Consider the following 26,057-nt stretch of genomic DNA (forward strand, 5'->3'; position numbering starts at 1 on the left):
CGAGGTCATCCGGGTTATTTATTCTTGGGCTTGGAAACCACACGTTTGATTCTGAACATCTGTGTTGCAAACTGAGGGCCTTGCGTTTGAAAGACGTGGGTGTTTACCAGGCAAGCAGGGTCTATTGAAAAGGCAATCCGCTGCATTATGGGAAATGTAGTGTCCAGTGTTGTTGGAGCTCGCCCCAAACCCCTGGAATAAAACTCAGATTTTCTTGGGCTCTGATGAACAGGAAACACTTTCGACGAGCAGTTTTGTTAAATATGTTGAAGACAATTTAAAGAATGATAGTTCACACTTACATCAGTGTTGAAATTAATTTTTCACCATCAAATCACTGTTATTGATCGTGTTGAGGGTCCCCCGAGTCATATCCAAGATCATTCAGAAAGCTCAGTATTATTTCCCACTACTGGCACAAGCCTGTGTGTGCTGTGTGAACTGTGACTCATGGTAAACAATATAATGGGTGTTGAAGACAACTAGACAGAGGAATGTCGAGGAGTAATCTAACAGGTGGAACTTTGGAAAAGCAGTAATTATGAGAAGGACATATCTAATACATTTATGTAAAAATGCCAAAAACAACGGAGAGAAAAGAAGAAGAGAAAAAAACCCTACCAGGGTTAGATGATGACTCAGCGCTGCAGTTCGCTGACGACGACCACAAACACAAACCTCTCTTTTCAATCTCAGCACTGGGAAGTAGCCGGTAATACAAAAAATGTCAATGAGAATGAACTCGCGACTAAAGCGCTGTGAGTTCAACTGCTTGCATGAAATTGCATTTATTGCCAATGTGGTTTTGTTTCCTTCCCTTGGTGAGAATTCAGTGTTTACTTGAGTGTTTATTTCCTTTTCTCTTCAACTCTCGGTGTCTACGGGGCCGAGGCCACACGCCGTCGTGCTGATTCTCTCGTCCCCTTTGTAAAGCCTCTCGTTTGCTCTCTTGTTGCTTGAAATCAAGCAACTTGAGATAAGCGTTATACTATTGGAGTGGGACTTTTACCAAGTCGTGGAATCCCTCCTGAGTTCGTGCACGGCCGTGCTGATGTCACTGCGGATGTTTCTTTTGGTCTGAATCCCTACGTTCAACTCTACTTTGTGTCTCCAAAAGTGCCTTTTAAGCACAAAACAAGTATTTTCACTTCTGTTGATGATTTAAAAGAAGAAGAAGGGAAAAAAAGAGATTTATCTATTTATTTCAAAACGAAACTGCAAAGTCAAGAAAATGATTGAACAAAGTGCTTTAATGTTGCTTAGGACTAAATCAGTATTTTAAACCCGGAGGCCTTCAGAGTAGTTTAACTTGTCTTTGCTAAAGATGAGCAGAACCTTCGAGCGATTAATATTTTAAACAAAGCAGTGCGACAGTATATCAACTCAGTCAATGTTCAGTGCAGTATGTCACATGCACAACAAAATACATATAATGGACATTAAAAAGTCTCATGTACCTGAACCACAAAATACTTTTCTCTATGATATTCTTTAAAATACGAGACCACTTCATACTCATGTTTGTAAGGGGCTGTATTCTTAACTTCTACAACATGTGACCCAATCTCTAATTTATGGAAGAAGAGAGCTTTTTGAAATGTCTTTAAAGACAAGTGGGAACTGAAGGACTCCAAAAGAAACAATTAGTAGATTCTTTGATTATAATAAATGTGCTGTTTCTTTTCTGGATACACATTATATATGGATCATAATACTAGAGTTATATCTGCTCTGATTTAAGACTGTCGTGACATTTTAGTTTCTTCAGCTGTTTGAAGTCTACAGCAATAAAGACATTGTTGGTAATTTGCAGGTAAAAAGACGTCAAGTAGGGAGTCACAAAACTGACTAGTTATATTTAAAATGCTGAATCATAATTATTTCAAAGACAGAATGAAGAGCAAAATTACTCAAATATAACTTTATTTTATCAACTGATTAGTGGTGATAGAAATAAAAAACTTTGTATGTATGCCAACTGAAAGTAAAAGCCTGTTTCTTAATATTTCCTTTTCACTTAGATTTTTTAAAAAATGTTTTCAGTTTTAGTTTTCAAAATATTTACATTATTTATTTAACTGTTCTCTCATATTTTCTGTAAAATTGTGTGTCAGTACATGGTTTAAATTGTTTAAATGTTGTTTCAAAACCTTTGCCCCGTAGCCAGGAAGATCGTTTTGATGGAAAAGTATTAATAATTTCATCTTAATGGCATTTCAGCTTTATTCTAAATATCAAATGTAAAAATATAGAATACTGTGTCCTCAATGACAGATTAAAACCTAACGAGGTTCGACGAGCCGTTCTGGAGCTTATGAATGTGATCATTATGACCATAATGTTGTGACTGTAGCGAAGTGTGTATTGTGTTCTCAAAAGACCCGAAACAATCATATACTACACACAAAAGGTTAAGACAGGGTCACTTCAGTCACTTTATTGTAATGTCCAAAATATTCTTACTGGACACTGAAATAGGCTGTGGATACTTAAATCTGGAATAATACATGTCTAAAAACTTAAAATGTTCATCAGAATGTTGTCACATCTATGTTCTACTCCAAAAGCACATCTCTTGACCTGCAAACTATCAAACTGACTTATTTCTGGGAGTCCAGACGAGAAAAGAAGGGCTGACGGGAAACTGTGGCGTCCTGTTGTTTTGCTGTGAGTCAATGCATTTTATCGGAGTTCCTTTAGGGGGAACATTCACCACCTCGACGTCGGTTCAGTGGAATGTCCACTCGAGTTCATTACACACATTTTGACAATCTGACCGGGTCATGAGCCAAATTTTTTTGTATATATATATACATATATATAAATGTATTAATGATGTTCTCCTTCAGTGTTAATATGGGAGTTAGAGCCTTATATTGCCAGTACTATGTTGATGTCAGACAAAGATGTTGCTATTATTATAAGGATAAATATTCATCCCAGTCTCTGAACTATGAAGTAGTTAGATGAAATCTTTTAAAGGTCAGTCGACAACCTTCGTGACGAAATAAACTGCAGTTTAAATGTGCGAGACAGAAACGAGCTGCCGACGTTGTACCTTGTAAATGGAGTTCTGTGGTTCAAAGTGATTAACACTGATTGTTTTCATTCTTTCTTATTTTCGTTCAATGATTTTTCTTCATGGTGATCGTGTTTGCTAAAAGTGTAAAGCCTCCTGTGATGCCTGTACTCTCTGCTAGGCTGATGCATGCGTGTTGAATCGTTTTGATCTCATTTGACCAGCAGATGAAATCACAAGGGAGGGTGGAGCTTTCAGCCCATTAAGGGAATCCGAGCTGCGTGCTTGTTTACGAAATGGACGAAGCAATTAATAAGCTAGAACATGAATATTGGGTTTCAACTGTGAACGATTTGTAGCTGTAGTCCCATCAGGACACATTGAATACTTTTCCTTTGAATGTTTATCGTTGCAGACATGAGGAAAAGTAAAGTGCCATAACAACTGCGATACCATTTGTTTTGTTCTTATCGATTTTTACTGCATAGCATGACAAGAAAATTGGTTTCAAATATTTCTCCTTTTGTAGCTTTTTGATGGTGTTTTTTTAATTGTATTATTCATTGTACCATTTGCCTGTTTTTAGTCAGCTAGAGGTAAAAAATAAAAATGGGGCTTTGTTTGTGTACTGATGGCTGAATGTAAAAGTAACTTGCCATTTCGTTGCCTCTGTACCTGTCCTCTAGCAATGACAATACATTCAATCCAATCCAATTTAAAGCACTCTGCTGTGAGCCCACCTCCGTCTGCTCATGAGCTCTCCTTTTTTTCAATTTGATCTCTTTCACTGCACAGTGCACCATTTGATCTCGTTTTGTTGTGCACATTAGACGGCTTTTTTTGGTACATTATGGAAGTATCGACAATAAATGTTTTTAACTTGTTGGCTCAATGTTGCTGTGTGTGGTAAATATTCCCAAATCCTCTGGAGTAAAGAAAAATGCCGAATTCATTCTTTAATTGTTATTTTATTGTAAACAAATCCTCTGAAAAGACAGATGCCAAAAATGTGTTCAAACCTCTGATACTATCCCATTAGCCGTGTCCCTGTCTGTGTCTTTCAGCCCTATTGGCTGCTCCTCCTAAGACTAAAATCTTTAAAATAATTTCATTTTTCCCCCTCAGTGATTTGCTTAAACAGCTGGTAATATTAGTTGTTAGCAAATGTGACTTAAACAGGAATAAATAATATATTTGTTGGCAACTATTGTCAGCGATGGATCCACATGTGTTGCTCTAGTGAGCCTTTACGGAAGCACACAGTGTGAGTGGGATTGAGTCAAAATAAAAACACAGTGATGTCACCAGAGCAACAGTGTTAACCTCTAATCATCAACTCTTTTGAAGACTTGTTGGACAAAGAGTAATACAATGTGTATTAATCCACTGCTGAAAGAAGTTGGAGTAATATTCGTGACAGTGTGTTTTTTCAGGAAGATGTTTTTGAAATATTTTGAAAGGCTCTTTTCTAGAAGATGTTCTTCTTCTAGGAACCAATGGGCTTGTAGCTGAGAGCCGCAGACAGGGTAGGGGAGTAATAGAGAGTACACATTGTTGGATTTGGTCTTTTTGGCGGATGTTGACAATAACACCTAGAATTAGTGCCTTTGGTAATGTCCTGATGCAGTGGATCACTTCATCATGTTATCCTGTCGTAACTAAGAGTAATTTTTCAACACCAAAATCCCCAAAAGTTGATGAAAATGAACACCAGCTGTCCAAATGAAAACAAATAAAATGGCAAATGAGAAACTGGCTTTCGTGGAGTGAACTGGAACCTGTGAAGGAAACATACAAGTCACTTTCTCCAGCAAGAAAATAGAAATAACACTGTCCAGACACGACATAGAGAGCTTACTTATAATTTAAAAAAACATGACATCAAAACAAGCTCATCATCCTTCACTTTTGTCTCTGCACAGCTCAAAGTCAGATGAAAGCTTTGTGCTCTTCCCGTAATCACAATCATCTTGAATCTGACATTGAAGCACTTCTGTAATGCCGCAGAGAAACTTTTGAAGTTCACTGTAGAGTATCACAATCCTAAATATATGATTTTGCGAGACAGGTTTGGAATGCAAAACATACGATAGGTTTAATCCACCTGAACTGAGAAACAGTGAGTCATACTGTACGATAAAGGCACAATAACGGTCTGTAGCTGAGTAATGTTATATATCCTTCTGTGAATAATACTATATATATATTAATTTCCAAATGTACTGTAAAACGTCAAAACACAGAAGAAAGATATGAATTAGATCGACAGCTACACAAGCATCACGATTCGACAACTTGAAAGTAACTCAACTAAAATGAATTCTCAGAGAAAACAGGTTCTGGATTACTTTTAGTAGAATTACTAAAACTATGCTAACAAAAAGGCAAAAATACACTATCGTTTTTGTCCACATTTTTCAATATTACATTATATAAGAATAACACTAACGTACACGTATAATAGAACAAATCTGTTAAATATGCATACCACCATATCTATTTCAAAGTAACTTGTTTGTAATCTATCATTTATGATATTTATTGATTTTTTTGGAGGGGCTGAAACTGCCCACAAACATTCACACAAAGACATAAAAACAATAATTCATCTGCAAATATTGGGAGAATGTCATGTCGCATATCCTTTTGTGGGACCGTATATGAAAACGTATCATCTTAGTATTTTGTTGATGCACATGTTCCATTATGTTGGGAGAATATGAGAAAAAAACTACACAAACACAACATTTTACAAATTAAATTGAAGGACTGCGGCAGAATAAACTAATCAGAATTGTTCCCGAGAATATAAATTAGATCTTTTTTATTTGATATATCTAATGGAAGAAAAGAAGAAAATGGGTGTTTTTTTAAGGGGAGAGACTATTTGGTGGTTGGGAGTAAGATGAGGAGCAGGGACCCCAAATAATATAAGACCTTCCTGTCTGCCCATCCTATATCCTGTACACTTGAACATAACAAATATTATGAGGGAAGGTTTAACGTGAAAGGTCAACAAATGAGCGATTCCGCAGATGATCTGTGCCGTACAAATTGAAGAGGTACGGTAACATTCAACGATCAGGCTTTGTGGTGTTGTGACGCAGCACATGAATCTATGAGGGTTGTTCCTCACACAGTCGACACGTTGCTGGGGGCCAGGGCGTGCGTCTCTGAGGCCGCCTGATCTTTGGAGCTGGATTTGTCCAGGACGGAGATCTGAGTCATCGTGCTGCTTTCAGTGAACAGCGTACGCCGTCGTTTACTGTATCTCAGGTAACTTTGGGTCTGCCACTTCCAGAACCTCTTCTTCATTTCTCCCTGCACCTGAACACGCACATACACACACACAGACACACACACACACATCTTAAATATTAGAAAATGGAAACAAAATGCCTGCCCTAACCCCCCTTTCCGAAATATACCATAAATATGTAGCATGAAGTCATACCTGACATGAAAATCATCATTTATGTATTTACTGAGAGAAGGAATATTTCCCCTGCACACCCACACAGGTGTTTTCACTTGCTTTACTTGATTACACCTCTGCTCTTCAGAGATCTAATCAAGCAGACAAAGTGAAAACAGCTGTGTGGGTGTGCAGCTCTTCGGTTGCTTTTCAGCAGCCCATCCTGAAACATCACAGCTTCTTTCACAAGGGACATTTTGACTTTTTTATTTTTTTATTTTTTTATGTTGGAAGTTCAACCTCTGCTCCTTTAATAAGTCCATACGTTATGTAGCCAAAATACAGATAATGATTCATTATATTATGTCCGGCTTTCTATCTAGACCGCTGACATTTAAGTTTTCACTATATTTCCACCTGATTTAGCAATTATTTTATGTTTGCCCTATTGTTTTCCACAAATAAAACCCCACAAAACAATAATACAAATTGGTCATTGATTAATTCCAGACTGTGAACAATTTAAATTGTTTAAATTGTAAAAAAGAATACATATTTGGTCGTTGTGATTGGGAAAGATGTTGTTTGTAAGATTAATGATAGTTAAAAATTATGTTAATATATAAGACTTGTATGGCAGTTTTTACGGATATTAAGGCAACTTTTAGTAAAACATCGGCATTTGGAGCCCGTGGGCCACACCCCCACTAGAGGGCGATGTTGTACAGAAGCAGTTAAATACTTTTCTCTATTTCAGACACAATAATTGCAAACTCAATTAGTCTACTTCAAACGTCTCAGCTTGAAGGAGTGTACAGACGTGGCATTGAACAACCGCCAGACTGAGGAAAACAGGTACAGGTATGTCCTTGTCAGAATTATAACGTGTGTAAAACTTAAACCCTGGCATTTTTAGATGCATTTTTGCAAGGGAGACCTCCAGATAAGGAACCATGTTGACGCTCAAACATATTTTAAGAGGACACCATTATCCAAAAGATGAGCAGCAGATGAGACCACGGATGTGTCCTGCAAGTCGCAAGGGGTCATAGTACTGAGCTATATTTGTTTAGTTGTTGTTAGAGTATGTTTAAATGTGATACATCTGTGGTAAGTTTGGATTGCATCATTGCATTTTGTATTGTGTTGCCCCACCAGAATTATCCTACTGAAGTCCCCACTGATACTAAGACTACATGTGCAAAACAAGTTGTCTCAAGCTTGTAAATCAATCTAGAAACCATGACAAAATTATTTGGATAATAATATATAAAAATATATACAAAATATAAAAAAAGGAATAACTTGTGGTTGATTGAGTAAGACATGCAATACCACTTGTATTACCACTTAACTGTCAACAAATGTAAACTATAATTCAAGTATGTTGTACAGTGGTAATTATTTCAGATGCATGTTGTCCTCAAAGACCTATTATAATCAAATTAAAATAATTATTAAATATCTAGCCAACAAATACAATAAAATATGTACTTACCTCGCCATTTAGAAAGCAGTAGAGCAGAGCCACAACGAATCCCTTCAGAGCAGAAACATATCAACCCAAACTGTCTGATATTAAATATAAAAAATCCAGAAGACATCCTGAGCAAGCTTGACACTGGGTTGTAAACAATGTGATTTTTATGTATTTAATATATGCATTTTGGATGACAAGAGTTGGTTAAAAGGGAAACTTTTGTTATCTTTCAACCTGGACAACGTTTTTTTAAAGTGGTTATGTATTGAAGAAGAATGCTACAATCGGCATTCGCTAAATGGGTAGCAATGTATTATTTCCACCGTCAATTAACATCCACCATAAGGGGTTTCTGCCATTTAAATGCTCAGATTGATATTATAAGTATCTGGAGTGTATGGAAAAGACCCTCCACAGAAATTTGATTATCTTTTGCCTGATCCTGTCAATTGCTCGAATATGATAACATTGCAGCCCGTTTAGTGTCTGCACCTGCTGTGTACTCCATGAACACTGGACCAATAGGAACAGTTGTTGTCCCCATCAGTCAATTGGACACAACAACATGGGAAGATAGGGTCCAGGTTGAAAAACACAGAAGTGAAGGTTTAATCTACATCTTCTCCTCACTCTAATTGTATCTGTGTTGTGTGTTTTACCTGAAAGGAGCCCAGGCCGAGCTCTATGAATATTCGGGCCTCTGCTCCTGTGTTTTCCGGCAGTAAGGCAAACACCATGTAGTGCATCCCGAACAGAGGGATGAGGAGCAGAGTGGATTTTGCCAGCCGCCTGCACATAGTAAAAAAAAAACAAGATCGTCGGTGACTACATACAGAATGTCACCTCGTGGAGGAATAAGCGTTCTCTTCTCACTTGAAGTGGCTGACGTCATTGCCACCGACACCAGGTGACCTCAGCTTCTGCACCAGAATGCGGATCACATTGACGAAGATGAGGAAGTTCACCTGCGTGAAACAGAACGTCAAAGAGCTGTCAAGGAAAAATGGGAAAGAACCAACACAGTGTTTGTCCGACAACGGAAGCCGTTTTCATCACCGCGTCATACCTGCAGCAACAACGACTTCAGGACTTTCTTTTATTTACCCTTTCAAAGTGGGGAGAAAAAGGAGTTTGGATAACATAGAGTTGCGTTTTATTGAAGCAGAAAACTTTAGGCAATCAACTTCTCGTTCTTAGAATTGCCTGGGTTTCACTTACATGTTAATAGCATAGAAATTCAGGTCCCAGGGGCTTCATTAGTTCTGCTGATCAATGCCTTGAGTCCCCTTCCAATCAGTGGAGCTAATGGAGCCGCTTAATGGAGAAGCTACAGATCTAACACAATAGCTCCACTTACGTTTGACTAAGTACTTCATGTATATGTTACAAATAGGACTCAGCTCTTTGATAGTAAGCAAAGTTTGCCACGGAACTCATTATCGTTATAAAAATGTATTTTTAAAAACTCCAGGGGCAATTGTAACTACCCCTTGAGGATCATAATTGAAAAGAAGCAACAATTTTTTTTTTTTTTAATGGCACAGAGGCTCTGCCTCCACTGCAGAGACGGGGTTCAATCCCCTGCAGTCTGGCTGTACGCGTTGTAGAGTTGTAATGCTTTTTTCGATACACTTGCACATGTAAATAATAAAGTATATGTTTTAAATTAATACAAAAGAAAGTTATGAAAATCGATAAGGAATATTCTGGAGAATGTATTAAGGAAAACATAGGGGACTGTCACTGTATAAGTATGATGATAATAATAATAATAATAATAACTTTATTTATATAGCACCTTTAAAAACAAAGTTTACAAAGTGCTCTACAGAGAATCAAGGCAAAACAAATATAATAGTAAGATACAAATATAAAATTCAAAAATAAAATGTAAATTTAAAGAAATAAACAGACAAACTTAATTAGGGGAACCAAAGAACTGCATAAAAATATGACATCACTTAAAAGCTGTTCTATAAAAATGGGTTTTAAGAAGTGATTTAAAAGAAGTCACTGATTCTGCGATGATCACTGTATAAGTATGATCATTGTATGAGTATTATTCTTGTAACTCTAACACTGATTGTAAGATGTTTTATGGTTATCCTAACTATAGAATGAGTCGGGTATGAATAAAATGTATTGATTTTGGGACGTAGGTTTCCTTTAAGTCATGATTCTGCCTGCCTGCATGGAGGGGGAGGGCGGTGTGGGGGTAATAGCGTGAGTCGCTGAGCACTCTGCCGAGTCCTACAGCTCTGATCCAAGATTGAGTAGTCTAATACATCCTCAATAGCTCCCACTGTAACTGCTACTCACCAGTAGTGATGCAGTTATTGGAGCTTTTATGATCCACCAGATGAAGGCCACATCTGTGTCATCCCAGCACCTGAGACGCACAACGAGCAGAAACGAGATAAACAAGGCAGTCACAGAAGTGCAATTTTGCTCATCTAATCACGACAACAAAACACGACGACTCGCTCGCAGCAGACAGAACGCTGTGTTCCCGGCAGCAGAAGCCGGTCTGTGGTGACGGAGACATCAAAAGCCAATGAGCTAATTAAAGGCGTTTGGAAAATGATTTCCGATGCTGAATTAGGGGGATTTGTTGTGTTCTCTTGGACCTACATTGTAGATGTGTGTCAGTATGTACTTTATCAGTCCTTTTACTACGTTAGTAGTAGAAAGTACACGGGAAAAGAAGGCAGGTGTCCAACGAACACGGATTGTGTGTCCTGTGTGAAGTAAACATTGACCTATTTGACCTTCTCTCTGCTACGTAACTTAACTAGCGGTACCAGGTACTGTGGTGGTTGGATACATAACTTAATGTGAGTGTGCCTCATTACCTTCGCATTGAAAATGCGGAAGGTTATGTTTTGATCGCCGTGTATTTATTTATTTATTTATTTGTATGCGTGTTATTCGCAGAACTCAAAAAGTATTGAACCGAATCGCATGAAATTTGGTGGGATGATTGGTTATTATCCGGGGACCAGTTGATTAGATTTTGGGATCGATCGGGTCAACGGTCAAGGTCAAAGGTCATGAACAGGTCAAAATCTTCTTGAATCGCATGAAATTTGGTGGGATGATTGGTTATTATCCGGGAACCATTTGATAGATTTTGGGATCAATCGGGTCAAAGGTCAAGGTCATGGAAAGGTCAAAATCTTTTTCTTACCATAGCACGATAAATTTTTGTCCAATTGGCATGCAACTAATGCCAACATTTTTATAATGCAATGCCCAAGCTTGTGATATGCGAAGGTATGCGCTCTACCGAGTGCCCATTCTAGTTTCTATGTGGCACTGTCTCTGATATTCTAGTGCAGCAGCTCACCCTTTGTTATCATAGAAGTTTTTAGTGAGGATCCACGCCGTTATGATTGTTGTTGGGAGACCTGGGAGGCACAGAGTGACCGGGTTATTAGGAAAGGGTCAATGCAGAGCTCTAACAAGACACTGAGAGAGGAATGAAGGTAAAACAAGAGACGGGTGACGGATAAGGATCGCGCACCCCAGCCGATGAGTATGTACCACCAGAAGTATTTCTTCTGGAAGACAAAGGTGAGAGCGAGTAGCGTCTGCAGATACATGCCCTCCACCAGCAGCCAGAAGTAATTGGCCAGGATGCTGAACTGGAAAAAGGTCACGGCGGATTTACAGGAGGTCTGTAGGGGAAGAAAAAAACAAACAGCAGAAGCCACGAGTATCAGATGAGTCTGTGGATTGATTTATCTGTAATGGTCATTATGGTGACAGCCTCTGACCTCGTCACCAGGGAATAATGTCGGCATTGTGGGTTTTCGGCAAACCACGGATGCGTTGAATGGGGTCGGATGAAGCGTCGCAGCATGGAGCGTGACCGTTACTGAAGGGAACGTGGTGGGGGAGTTACACGGTATAACAACGAGAATGATGATTGGAATGGGAATTTTTAATTCTTATGAATATCTTATATTCTTATATAGGTCAACTGATTAAAGTAGATCTGATGTGTTTTTTAAATATTGTTTATTTTCTTACTCTTACATTTTTCTTAAATGTAATATGTCCTGCTGTTCCTATTTGATTGCTTTGTATATATTTTGCATTTTTTTCATACTTAATATTCATATATTACCTTTACTCTTTAACCTTGCTTGCTGCTGCTACAATCACATTCCCCCCTGGGGATGTTTTTATTGAGTAAATCTATCAAGGACTTCATTGTGAGACTCGTGGTTTATGCAGCAGCTGCCTAAAGAACATGCACGTCCCGTTTATGAATAACGGGCTTATGCTTATTTGACACACCTATTAGCATATGTGTGTGTGTGCGCTCCGACTACGCTGACAAAGCCCTCCTTGCAGGTTACATGTATGCATCTCTCTGTCTTGTGATTACACCAATAATTACTCCTTTGTTTGTAAATGTCAAAGCAGAATATGCAAATAACAGCAACCAGCCCTGTAAACTGTCCTCATACGATGTGTGACATTCAATCTATAGCGCTCACTTATAATAAAGACTTTAAAGATAAGTTTGGGGTTTTCAGCCTAAAAAGACACCTATAGGTTCCAATGTTGCCACAACATAAACAAGAACATCCACAAAGGATGAATGGGTCAAACAAACACTGGACTTTCACACAGGAGATCTTTGTATCTTGAAGGAAACATGGATTTAACGATTGTTTCGTGATGCTACACAGGAAAATCTTTCGATTATTATTGTTATTTCAAATTTTCACACAAGCCATGATATTTCTTTTTTAACCATAACGCAGTGGTTTTGTTGCATAAAACTAATCAATTCTTTCACCGCGTTAAACATAAGCAATTGGGCTTTCCTGTTAGCGGGATACAAGGCCGACATGAAACATACGTGTGAAACATATTTTGGGTTCCAGAAATATTGACATTCAACGTATCCTATTTCTTCTATATCCTATTTCTCTCTCTCTCTCTCTCTATATATATATATATATATATTTATATATATAGAGAGAAATAGTATACCTATATATAAGTATCCTATGTATATATATATATATATATGTGTGTGTATATATATACATAGATATATGTATATATATACATATTTTGGGTTCCAGAAATATTGACATTCAACGTATCCTATTTCTTCTATATCCTATTTCTCTCTCTCTCTCTCTATATATATATATAGAGAGAGAGAGAGAGAGAGAAATAGTATACCTATATATAAGTATCCTATATATAAGTATCCTATGTATATATATATATATATATGTGTGTATATATATACATACAGTATCTATATATGTATATACAGGACTGTCTCAGAAAATTAGAATATTTTGATAAAGTTCTTTATTTTCTGTAATGCAATTAAAAAAAAACAAAAATGTCTCTCTTTTGGATTCAATCATCAACAATAATAATAGCCTTTTATTTTTTTATATTGCTGATTATGGCACAAGCTTAAAAAAAAAAAATCCTATCTCATAAAATTTTAATAAAAAAAGATTTATAACAGCTGAGTGTTTGTCAAGGCTCAGGAAACCCTTGCAGGTGTTTCGAGTTTAATTACAATTCAAGTGATTTGTTTTTTCATGATATTCTAATATTTAGAGATAGGATATTTGAGTTTTCTTAAAAAATAAATCAGAATTGTATATATACATATTTTTGGTTCAAGAAATGTTGACATTCAACATTTCCTATTTCTTCTATATCCTATATATATATATATATATATATATATATATTCACACCATGATATTTCCTGTCACAATGTCTTTTTGTGAGAATGAACATGTTTGGTTCATCTTCTCTTCTCGCTCACGGCCCTCTCCACCCACACGGGTCACGGTGATGTGCTGATGGTGGTACCTCGGAGCCGCTCAGGAGGGACACTTACCTTCGCTCCAGGCCGCCTGATCAGCAGTAAAATAGGAACACTCATCATTAATGCTGCCACAGGCTCCGCTTAGTCACTCCCGGCATGTTAATCCCACTCCTACTTGCTCTCTGTGATAATAAGCTCTTGTGATAAAAACATTGAGCAATACAGAAATAATGTATTTCCTTATCTCCTTTACAATGTGTTTTCCTTCATCGTCACTCTCAGTATGTCTTTTGTTACATAAGTGCATTTTACTGCGTCAACGTGCTTCTGGGATGGACCAGACTCGTGACATCCATTCCACGTGTGAGCAGTGCTTTGCTTTAGTAAAGGATGTGAGTCCTTCACTGGTGTAAATAAAGACACACTAATGGAGCTGTAGTGCGGTTTCACACTCACAGAAGACATGAAGCAGTGGTCCAGGTTTTCATCAGAAAAAAGCACTCCATCTTTAATGAAGACGGCGCTCGCTCTCAGGATGAAGGAGAAAAACAAGTTGATGTGGATGTAGTTTCTGGTGCAGTGAAACTTCCTGTAGAGCAGATAAAAAAAACGTTCCTGAGCAAAACATTCACAAAACTGTACAGGTGTGTAGTTGAAATCTAAAGGAGGGATGAGTTGGGTAGATATGGGTGTGGTCTGAGTAATCGAGCAGGAAGTACAGGGGGAGGAAGTGAGGAAATCATTACAAATTACTGTTAGAAGTATATTATGGATAGGGTGTAAATAGTACTTTGTTAGGTTGAAAGAACGTATCATCATTGTATTTAATGCTTATCATTTGGTTGTATTTAGTTTGATTGTTTGGTCCTTCCCTCCCTCCTCATTGGGTCCTACTCTTGGAGGGTAGATGTATAAAGATGTGGGAGGGGATGGGTGGGAATGTTGGGCGGGTGTGTATGTGGAAATGGAAATGGATGGATTTGGATGTGTGCTGATTTAATTTTTTTTTAGATATATATTATTATTTTTTTCTCAATGTCAAGGACAAATCTGTTTGTGGAAATGAAAAGAAAAAAGAAAAAAAATTAATTAGTTGCTTCATAATTACTTCTAATAATAATAATTAAAACATATATAGCGCTTTTCTGAATACACAAAGACTCTTGAATTACTGTCCCTTGAGCACATGTCATATTAAAGGCTTTCGTGTTGGGGCTGAGATGAGTGATGCTGTCGCTGCTCTTGTTGTTGACAATGTTACCTGAACACGGTGAAGACAAAAATAGCCGATATAAGCGAAATGAGGGATGTAGCGTAGCCAGCAGTGTACACCTGCTTGAAGTTGGAGAAGTATGTTGTCTGCAATGCAAGAAAAAGAGCGGGGGAAAAAAGGGAATGGAAGAAAAAGAAAAAAGAAAGTTAACATGTATGTATTTACTGTTAACTGCCCCCTCACACTCTTCACACTCATTCATGCAAGTGTTATTTTTTAATGTGTCAACAAGTGTCAAAAAAACATTGGCAATTAACATCTGGCTTTGTATGAAATGTTCAACTTGTAAAGTTCTGAGGTGCGTGTGACGTGTCTGAAGCGACTCGCGGGTGTTTTCTATAAACACCGCTGCAGGATTGCTGAGGCGGACTTGACGTGTTTATTTATTTGCAATGAATTTGGATTTTAAAACTGAAGAAAGGGGGGCTACACCCTGCACGTGCTTCTGTGCCCGAGTCTGTAAAATAAACACAACCAGCCGAGTCTGACATGATGTCATGGAGTGGACATTTAGAGTGTTTCAATGTTGACATCAGTTATATTTGGAAACACCTTGTGCTTGTGAACAACTGTCGATTGGGCTGTCCACACTGCTAATGTGTCTGTCCTGTAATGCCTCATTCTTCATATCCATATTTTCAGGCTTTAAGTCTATTTCCATTTGACTTTTACGTTGCAGTTACTTGAAAGTTTCGCCGTTGTTATTTGTTTCCATTTTTCAATCTTAGAGGGTTCATATTGATGTCTCAGTGACGGAGGGAAATGTCAATCATCTATGATTGCGCCTGCTTTAAATAGCATCTGTCATTTAGCCATAATGAGCAAAATGATGGGTTGTAGTTGCAAGGCTAATAATTATTTTTTAATTGTCATATGGAAAAGTGTGTGCTCGGCGGTCTACAGCGGAACAACTGGTTCTGTCTTGACGAGTCCTCAGATATCCGCCAGGAGATGCTGGAACTGGTAGAAAATATGCTCTTCAACATATTCATGCTCAACACAGACACAACAACAGACACAACAACCCCAATGCGGATGGACACACTGTAGTAAACATCTACCTCTGGCTCCGTCTCGTCGTAATCTGTGAACTCGCAGGCCTCCTCGTATGAGGGGTAAAGGTCGGACCATCCGTCCTCGGTGCAGTTCCTGTAGATGTAACCTGAAGAGACACATCAACCTCTCAGTGGCAGGGACAGAGGAGGAGAAACCAGGGAGGGAACTCTGATACTCAGAGACCGGATATGAATATGTTTCGGCACTTATCAGTCACCTTAGAGTATAAACGACTGACACAAACACGTATACTTCAATGTGAGGGGGAAAGTCTAGACTTCAATGGGACTTCAGATAATTGGCAAGGAGATGTGAACGGAGAGACCGAGACTGAATATTGATTGTTCCCCTCTTCCCTGGGTTTTAAGTCAGGGCTGGATGTGTCACGGCCTGGCCGTGACCCTTCCTTCCTTGTCAGTGTTTTCTGTGGACGCCTCCTTTGCGTTGGTTGTCTGATCCCCTGTTTGTACTCTTTGACTGCGTGTGTTTCTCCCGCCGTGGCTCTCAATCTGCTACCAACCTGCCGTGACCCATCCACTCACCGAGCTCGTGTAGTTCACATACCTCGGCTCTTCACTCCGGTCTTTCTCAAATCAGTCACTCTCAATGTGGCGCAAACGCTACGGCCAGCTAGTTTCATATATATAATATATATATATATATATATATATACACTACCGTTCAAATGTTTGGGATCACCCAGACAATTTCGTGTCTTCCATGAAAAATCACACTTTTATTTATCAAATGAATATAAAATATAGTCAAGACATTGACAAGGTTAGAAATAATGATTAATATTTGAAGTATTAATATTCTTCTACAAACTTCAAGCTCAAAGGAAGGCCAGTTGTATAGCTTATATCACCAGCATAACTGTTTTCAGCTGTGCTAACATAATTGCACGGGTTTTCTAATCAGACATTAGTCTTCTAAGGCGATTAGCAAACACAATGTACCATTAGAACACTGGAGTGATAGTTGCTGTAAAAGGGCCTCTATACACCTACGGAGATATTTCATTAGAAACCAGACGTTTCCACTTAGAATAGTCATTTACCACATTAACAATGTATAGAGTGTATTTCTGATTAATTTAATGTTATCTTTATTGAAAAAACAGTGCTTTTCTTTGAAAAATAAAGTCATTTCTAAGTGATCCCAAACTTTTGAACGGTAGTGTATATATATTATATATATATATATATTATATATATATGCAGTTTATGACCAAAAGAAACAGCAGATTGAAGTGAAAGTTGAGCTGGAGAGAGAGGTAATCCCAAAAAGTCTCCAAATGAAGGATCGTGGATCATTCAGAACATTGTTTCAAGAACAATAATGGCAAACTGCACCTCAGTTGCGTTGGGGGGGTCGTAGCAGAAGTTTAAGAGGACTGTACGTTGCATGGCATGTGGACAACCCTGAACTCATCTTGTTCCTAGCAGTTTGTTCTAGTTTGGACGAGGCCCCTTAGTTCAATAAAAATGTTCTCCACGGTACAAAAAAACACAATTTAGACAATAGTGTGCTGTCCAACTTTGTGTCAACAGTTTGGACAAAGCAACAAAAACAATCGTAAAACGGTGCACAGACAGACCACAGAGTAATAAAGCAGTTAGAAGAGGTTTAAAGTCACGAAGGCAGCGAGATGGATTCCAACAGGACGGCTCTTCTGAGGGCACAGACAGAAAATGTCCTAGACGGGTGGATTGCTAACAGACATTTGATGTAGGATCCAAGGTTATGTGCAGGGTACTCTGGGCACACAATATATAAAAAATGCATTAAATTGAGACCTCCATGCTGGTTTAATGTGTTATCATCAAGACACAGCAGACACAAACAATATGCAAATACGGCATGATGGCTTATCGATGTTCCATTTGTTGCCATTTGTGATTCATGAATATGCAGCTTCTCCTGGTGAAGTCTATTAGTTTCACTGAGACACTGATGAACAAGAAGAACAAAGCCACTCTTCACTCTTATCCCTGCTCCCGCTCTGCATACGCAGCTGTAACCAGTGCTCTTCATTAGGATTCAATGCGCCGCACCATAACTCCGTCTGTCTGCTAATGATGTGAGCGGCTGGAGACACACCTCCTATGAAGAGGACGCACGAAAGAAACACACTTGGACACGCTAAAACACTCTACTGCCATTCAGCAGACCGTCGTTGTTTTTAATTCAATTAAAAGTAACTTCTGTCGCCATCTGGCTGGATTAGTGGAGATGCAATTTCCACTGCAGTGTAAATCGTTCGCGCTTCCTCCTCTTCTCGTGTCTGAAAGAGTCTATGTGAAAGTATGGATACTAAAGTAAAGTACAAATAATCAGTGTGTAACGAACATAAATCATTTAAATATTTTCAGAGATTTACAAGATAAAATTGGAGCAAAACTACGATAAATTAAGATTATAGAGGGAATTCTTTATAGAACGATAGACACCATTAATGGAGCTAATGGTGGAACAGCAGGATACATAATTGAAGGAATAGATATTTGGAAAGAAAATGGACCGGGATATCCTGAAGAACTCTAATGGTACCTCTTTAAAGTCAGATGATGAAAAATGTTGATGAATAATGTGGATATCTTTCATTGTATATTGGACTAAATATGTGTGGCTAAGTAAGGTGAATTTTGTTTTAAATGCATCAAGTATTTACGTTAATTATTTTCAGTGTTATTCATATTATTTCCCTCTGTTTTGATTTATCATCAAACATACTTTCATGCTGTGTGGATGTTTAAGACCTTCTAAGTTTTGTAACACCTGAAGGCAGTATTTATCAAGCTGTGGGGCACTCCCATGTTATGGATTTTTTTCAAGAAGTTTATTGAGATCCTCACATATACACAAGTTCAAAGTACACAGACATAAAACTAAGTCAATAATAAGTACATGGCGAAATGCCTGTACTTGTGTAAATATTTACGTTACGCTGTTAACAGGTTACGCTTTACGATTCTTTACAATTTTCGTTAATATATTATTTGAAAAAGCACAGATGAAGGAGTCACAAAATATTTGTATTTCAATAAAAATTATGCATGGACCATTTTGTTTTAATTTTGTTGGGGCGGTGGAGCATAAACATCGTGGCGTGTGACAGAACAAGTTTGAGTACCACTGAGTTAAGGAAACTGTCCACGTATGACCTTCGTGGTAATACCTTTTATGTAAGAAAAGAAGATGGAAATGTCACTCTTGCCTGTCTTCAAAACTTGAGAGCCCTGCAATGGTAAGTCAAGGAGGCGTTTAACTTTGGTTCCCTGTGTCTCCAGAAGTGTATCATAAATATGAAAGTATGAGGCATTCACTTTGTTCACGTTCCTCAACGCTCCAGGTGACACCGACAGCAGGCAGTGCGGTTGCAGAAGTTGAAAACTTTCTGAATTTGAATGACGCACATTTCTTCTCCCACCATGGCCTGAAGTTAGAACGACGGCGCTCGGCTCAGCTCGCCGGGCTCTGAGGCGGTCATCATGACGCACACAAGGTCATCAGGTTTCCTGCGTGAATACGTATTTGCGAAGACGGAGGACGAAGGATTGACAGTGATGTAACGGATTTCGGTTTCACGCTGTAAATACGCCCGTCCTGCTGATCGGCACAGCCGAGCAGAGTGTGGGTGTTTGAGTCGTGGGTGGTATCGCCGGTATCCAGCTACATTCGCCTCGGTATGCTGTGGCGCGTAGAGCCTGCAGCCTCAGTGGGTGAACGGTTGGATGTGAATGGAGGTCGAGGCTCGGGGGAGGGGGCTGGTGCTCCAACAGGCTTGCTTAACAAGCAGGGCCAACTCCTTCCTCGTGCTCTTGGCTCTTACAGTGAACTCTTCGATTTTCCAATTCATTATTTTCTCCGCACGCATGTTGGATTGGCTGCATCGAGCTGCACCCCCACAGCGCTTGACTTATCCGGGCCTGTGTGCAGGAGGAAATCCAGTGGGGTCCAGGAACCCAGGAGAACTGAGTTATGAGGTCATCAACAGCAACCTCCGCCTCCTGATCCTCCTGAAGTATACTCGTTAACTTTCACTGCTCTCCTTCTCTGCTCCCTGCTGTCTTCCATTTTCACTGCTGCTGGAAATCTGTTTCTACATCCAGCATTACAAAAATGCTGCCCGTGCTCTCTGCCGCTGCCGAGTCTTCTGTGAAAAATAATTCCCCAACACTGACTCAAATACTGGAAGACTCTGGACATCACTGTGTTTTAAGACGGGGACTTTATCAGGGGGCTTTACAGAAACACTTTGACACTTCATCTGTTGATTGTTTCAATTCACTTAATTTATACCTTGTATATACTTTTATTCCATCCGTATATTTATTAATGCTAGTGTTTTTTTTATTTGTCTTAATGTTTCTAACTTTTTATTACTGCGCACCTGCTGCTGTAATCCTGCAATTTCCCAACTGAGGGACTAATAAAGGAGTATCCAATCTGATCTGATCTAGAAGTACATACAGTATAACATGTATGTGTCACGGATGTGGTGGGGCAAGTGCTCCAGCACGGAGGAAGCAGGTAGGACTCCAGGATAAGTGGAACAAAAAATAGAAAAAGTTGAACATAGGAACTCTGGTTGAAAGCAACAAAACACTAGAGCCTAAACACAAGGGGAACTAAGACAACAATCTGCCAGGGCACAAGAGAAAGAATGGGAGAATATATATATGGGAAAAATCACAGGTGTAGGCAATGAGTAATCAGGGAGACAGAGGAGTGGCAGGTGAAGGGAATTAATAATCAAGAGACACTGGGGAGACACACAGAACAGGGCGTTACACTATGGGAGGAAAGAAAGTTGAGAATAGCGATTGAGGCCATAAACTCATCTTTACAATCTTTACTGAGGTAATAAATCAAGTGAGAAGCATAGGGGAATTTTTACAATCAGATTTCTATTTGCAATCAGAGAATTGGGCCTTAAGTTTGAGGGCACTTCCGCATTAGCTTCACTTTTCACACCCGGATGTTGCCGCCAGATTAAACCAGATCCTGATCTGTCCCTCCCCCGATTGATGCGAGAGCCTGAACATAACCATAAAACGTGTAATATAATGCTGTGTTAAATAGTTATGCAACTATATGTGCATTAAAAATATGTAATACAACGGCATTACAGATTCTACTGATACGTACACCAACATTTTATATGAGTCTAAAGTTCTGCAGGTGGTCAGGCTGTCTACAAATGTACGCTTGACTTGTACGGCTTGTCTGGTTTTCATCGTCTGTCTCCCAAATGTCCAGAAACATATATTTATACCATCTCAGTTGCATCTGTATCTCTCTATCATCCATCTGATTTTGTTTTCTTTAGACCAGCCAGCTGGATGAGACCGGCTCCCCTCACTGTGTCAACAGAAAATGAGTCCATGTGATCCGTGTAGAGAAACGTCCAGCCACACATAATTCACTCGGTGAGAGCGTGGAACCGGTCCTAAGAGGTATCTAAATACAACATGGTCGCTTTGTTGATCTGTAAACTTAAAGATGGATGAACTAAGCTCAAGTTTGGCAACTTTAAAAAATGAGAAGGATCTCTTGATTTTCCAGTTTCCCAAACCCAATAGTCAACATGGCATTAAAACAGATGATTGACTGCCAACATCATTGGAAGAAAAATACAGCTGAGAGACAAGCAGGAGAATAACAAAAATGGTTTCAGAATGAGTATCGGCAGGATTATTAATAATTTCTCCACAGCGCCTCAGGGCCGCATGGACACTTGTAATGCACTTCACTCTCACACCGTCCCGGAGGGCAACCTCCCGCGTCAGCGCTCAAGTGGCTGAATGTGAATGAAAAGGTGAGATGAATATATTTACCTTGGTTGTTAGCAAACAGCTGGGAGACATTGGCACAAGAGACGCTGACCACCCGTCCCACCTCGGCACGGTACCAGCAACGGATGTCATCCCACGCTGTCGGGCAACCTGAGACGAGAGGACAACGTTCACCACACGTTCATCACTGTGAGTCTGAGGGACGAGCTCACAGCTCAGGAAGTCCTCAAAAGAGACTGTGCTGTTTTAAATATGGTCAGACACATTTGGTCTAGATGGAAGAACGATAGATGTTTTGGAAAGAGGAGAGGGGTGTAATCAGATGTCTAGATATGAGTTCAATTATGATGTGGAATTTTGTGTTGGAACTGCAACAAGTCTCAAAACCGTATTTTCTGAACACAAGTTGAAGGAAGGTTACTTGTTCAAATGTTCAAGTCCAACCATAAAAGATAAGATAAATTAAAAGGCAGGTGGGCTGTACCAGAATTGAGGATTTTAAGGAATTCCATAAAGTATGTTACATAAGAAAGAAAGGTGAAAATGAACTGTCTTTCAAATAAACAATGAAAAAAATAAATGACATGATAAGAGGGGGAATCTTTATTTTATTCTGATTCAACCATATCTACAGAGAGATCAATCTTCCTTCTCCTCTCTCTTTATGCAGCTCACGCACAATTCAGTTAGTGGGGGGCTTGTTTGACCTTGAACTCCTCGTAATGCTACAGTACATGCTGAGGTACACTCCAGACTCACATCTCTAATTGGGAATAATTGTATCTGTATAGAAACTCAGTCGTCTGGTGTAATCTTTCAAGGGGGGTTGAATGAGGGCCTTTGGAGACACCCTCGGTCCTCCTCCTCCTCCTCTGCCCACGCTTCCCCTCTGCCGTCACTCGACTGACAAGCTCTCTCTCCCCGAAGCCTCCGTCGCTCCGAACGACGGAGGTGTGTAGAGGGGGGCAGGGGCGGCCCTAGCACATTTGGCGCCCTAGGCGAGCTTCACTCGAATCTGCCCCAAACTTCTCGTGCTCGTTACAAGTCACGGCTCGAGTCAAGTCCGACCGGCGTGCCTGCGTCTTCGGTCCTCGCTCATCTGCGCCGGCATCGCGTCTCGCCGGCATCGCGTCTCGCCGGCGTCCCCGGCCGGCGTCTCGCCGGCATCGCGTCTCGCCGGCGTCCCCGGCCGGCGTCTCGCCGGCATCGCGTCTCGCCGGCGTCCCCGGCCGGCGCAGATGAGCGAGGACCCGTTCGACGCTGCTTGCAGCTTTAATGTTTTTTTTGTTTTCTGTTCTGTTAACGGCTGGCATTGCTGTCAAAATATTGGTTGGAGATATAGATGGGGGCACACAAAAAAACTGCCCAGCAAAAAGGCGCATTTTTTTGCGCCCTCCTCTGAATGGCGCCCTAGGCGGCCGCCTATACCGCCTGTAGGAAAAACCGCCCCTGGAGGGGGGTGGGAGAGGGGGGGTTCGATGGAGCATTAATGAGGAGCCCGTCTCGCTCACCACGCCTCGTACATCAACGCCGCCCGGCTCGGTGTCAATTAAACCACCACTCATTCATAATAAAACACTTCGCTTTTGACGATGCCCGAGGTTCTCCGACAAGACAAACATCTCGCCGGATAAATGTGCCGTCGAACTGAGTTTGTTTGCCATGCGTGTGTACAGCAACAGCGAGCTGTAACACTTAAATCTGCTGCGCCCCCCTTGAAAATGTCACGTTATCAGGCCGTTATTGTAAATGCCCTGACGTCTCTGCCAAAGCCCGGCAGAGACACCAGGGCCTGTACACAGGATAACGTGTGAATCCCGATGTGTGGAAGGACCTTTGCAGGTGACAACAGTAAGCTCCTTCATGAGGTGCTCGTGGATGAATGGACTGGTGCTCCACATGTGGTATTGATGATTGGATCTCCTTGTCCCCCCCACCCCCCACCCCCTTCCCCTTCCATTGAATCCTCTCTCTGGAGTGTGTTATCCTGTTTGGATCAGTGGTCTGTGTGACAGGCTTATGCTAAGTTCTTCCACAGCGTCATTGCATGAGAGTCCCACGGCACAGAATCAAACAACAAACAATGAACGTCACCAAAAAATATATATCTTCTTTTGTTTCCTCTGTTGATTTGGTTTTCTATTGTTTACACAGTTACATCACTCTAATATGTTTACCCACACTGCACGGCCTTGTAGTAACACTATAAAAATGCTAATTTAAACTAGGTGTGCTATTTTAATTTGTTTAGCATGCACAGGGTACTTCATCAATGTATTAATACACTTTTCAGGCTATATAGATATGTATTTGATTGCCTTGGTGTAAATATTGTGTTACTGCAGATGTCCCAAACATCTATATACAAACATCTATTCTACTTTAGTGAGACACACACGTCGCATCGTTAGAGCTGCTTGGAATGTGCATCGCACTGATGGCCGTCGCTGGAATATGAGACAAGAGTTCCATATTATCGTCGGTTTATTGAAAAAAATAAAACCTCAGCGGTCTGTCTTTAACCCTTGTGTTGCCTTAGGGTCATTTTGACCCGAATCAATATTATACCCTCCCCCCGCCTTTGGGTCATTTTGACCCGATTCAATGTTTCACCCTCCTGTTACCTTTATATTTACTAACATATTTTACCCTTTGGGTTCAATTTGACGCCAGCAATTAAAACCTCCAGAAAATTATTAGAATTAATATTGTTTTCCAAGTTTAAGTGTGAGGCACTTTATGTTTGTTTGTTGACTACCGAAAGAACACCGACATTAAACATTGAATGGGGTCAAATTAATCCTAAGGCGGGGGGAGGGTGTAATATTGATTCGGGTCAAAATGACCCTAAGGCAACACAAGGGTTAAATGTTTTTGTGTTTGCTGCGTGGCAGTTATAAAATGATTTCCCCCTCTGACACTAATGTGATCTACAGTATCATAAACACCAGGAACAAGTTATGACGCAAGCTTCTTATTTTTATTTCCCAGGGTCAGATGAGATTCGGGAAGGAGTATTAGATTTTCCAATCATAATGTCCTGCATTTCCTCGTCACCTGTACGGTGATCATCTCTCAGTATTTTATTCTCCCGATCACACTGCTTGGCAGCGCTTTCACGGTTCAATGAAACATGCGTCTTCTGTTTGTCATGTAAGATGTTGTACGACAATACATATACCCTTTGAGAAACACTATTATGGGATACGGGAGAAGCACAGGGACACGGCAAAACTCGAAGAAGACGAGGAGGAAGGAGTGGAATTCGAGACGGTGAATGTTTAGTTTACCTGACGTATTATGGAAACATAAAAAAAGGTTTTATGTTCTGTTTAGACGGCAGTATAAACCAGCTCCTGCTTCTCAAACCCAAACTGGACCGTCTCCCACGACCACCTGACACTGACTATCCAAGCAGCGCTGAATGGTGAACCTTGATATAACAGGATCAAACACAGTCTACATTTTTGAGAATATGTATTGAGCACATTGAGAGTGAAGTAATAACGACTCTAATTTACCTGTGCAAGTTGCCCTCGCCCATAGAACCTTTTTTTCATATTCTGATCTTTAAGTGAAAAGATTATGTTTGATGAATGGAAAGGCCTCTCCAGTCCTTGCAAATGAGACGGGGTAAGAGATGAATTAAACTCCAAAGGTGATTTCATATGCTTTTGTGCACCAATCAGGTCCGCTTGTGTATTATAATATAGTATTATTAACACATTTAATACATTATAGACCTCAGATTCCATGCCTATTTCATCACGGTTATGGAAAGAGAAGGAGAATATGGATGAGCAACCCCCGGTATCGCCATGTTTCTAGTCTCTATAAGTCAACTCTTCATATTTTAGAAGCTCGAACCTTCAAAAATGCAGAATTTTTTCGATTTGACAAATGATTGGTCCATTTTCAATATCACGGCTGATTCATGTAGCTATGTTTAGAATGCCTATCCTTTCCACTATGAAATGTACAGTAGCCTACTTTACCTCTGGCATTTGGTTCGTGTAATTAGTTATGAAGATGACAATTGCGAGTGATCACAAAGAGACAGAGAGGGCAGGACAGTCATAGTGTGTAATGATCTGTGGAAATGTCAACGCTGGAACGTGAAAGCTATGTGGAAAAATACCCGGACACACACACACACACACACACACACACAGACACTTACATTCACGAGGCTGGC

General features: G+C 39.9%; 1 protein-coding gene across 2 annotated transcripts in view; it reads right to left on the bottom strand.

Moving 5' to 3' along the window:
• Positions 1 to 3,967: 3,967 nt before the first annotated feature.
• LOC130194323 (pituitary adenylate cyclase-activating polypeptide type I receptor-like) overlaps positions 3,968 to 26,057 on the bottom strand; it is a 46,481-nt gene continuing 24,391 nt past the window's right edge. The window contains exons 3-13 of one of the 2 annotated variants that reach the window (XM_056415280.1): positions 21,905 to 22,012; positions 16,067 to 16,167; positions 14,994 to 15,091; positions 14,189 to 14,321; positions 11,438 to 11,591; positions 11,261 to 11,321; positions 10,234 to 10,303; positions 8,788 to 8,879; positions 8,574 to 8,703; positions 7,933 to 7,974; positions 3,968 to 6,346 (exon numbers count right to left, since the gene is read on the bottom strand). In XM_056415280.1, the coding sequence (XP_056271255.1) occupies positions 6,152 to 6,346; positions 7,933 to 7,974; positions 8,574 to 8,703; positions 8,788 to 8,879; positions 10,234 to 10,303; positions 11,261 to 11,321; positions 11,438 to 11,591; positions 14,189 to 14,321; positions 14,994 to 15,091; positions 16,067 to 16,167; positions 21,905 to 22,012 (1,184 nt within the window). In that variant the 3' untranslated portion in view covers positions 3,968 to 6,151. Of the gene's footprint in view, positions 6,347 to 7,930; positions 8,007 to 8,573; positions 8,704 to 8,787; positions 8,880 to 10,233; positions 10,304 to 11,260; positions 11,322 to 11,437; positions 11,592 to 14,188; positions 14,322 to 14,993; positions 15,092 to 16,066; positions 16,168 to 21,904; positions 22,013 to 26,057 lie in introns of those variants that run through there. The other variant, XM_056415281.1, reaches the window with a different exon arrangement.

The sequence above is a fragment of the Pseudoliparis swirei genome, chromosome 5, assembly GCF_029220125.1.
Source record: "Pseudoliparis swirei isolate HS2019 ecotype Mariana Trench chromosome 5, NWPU_hadal_v1, whole genome shotgun sequence".
NCBI classification, from domain to species: domain Eukaryota; kingdom Metazoa; phylum Chordata; class Actinopteri; order Perciformes; family Liparidae; genus Pseudoliparis; species Pseudoliparis swirei.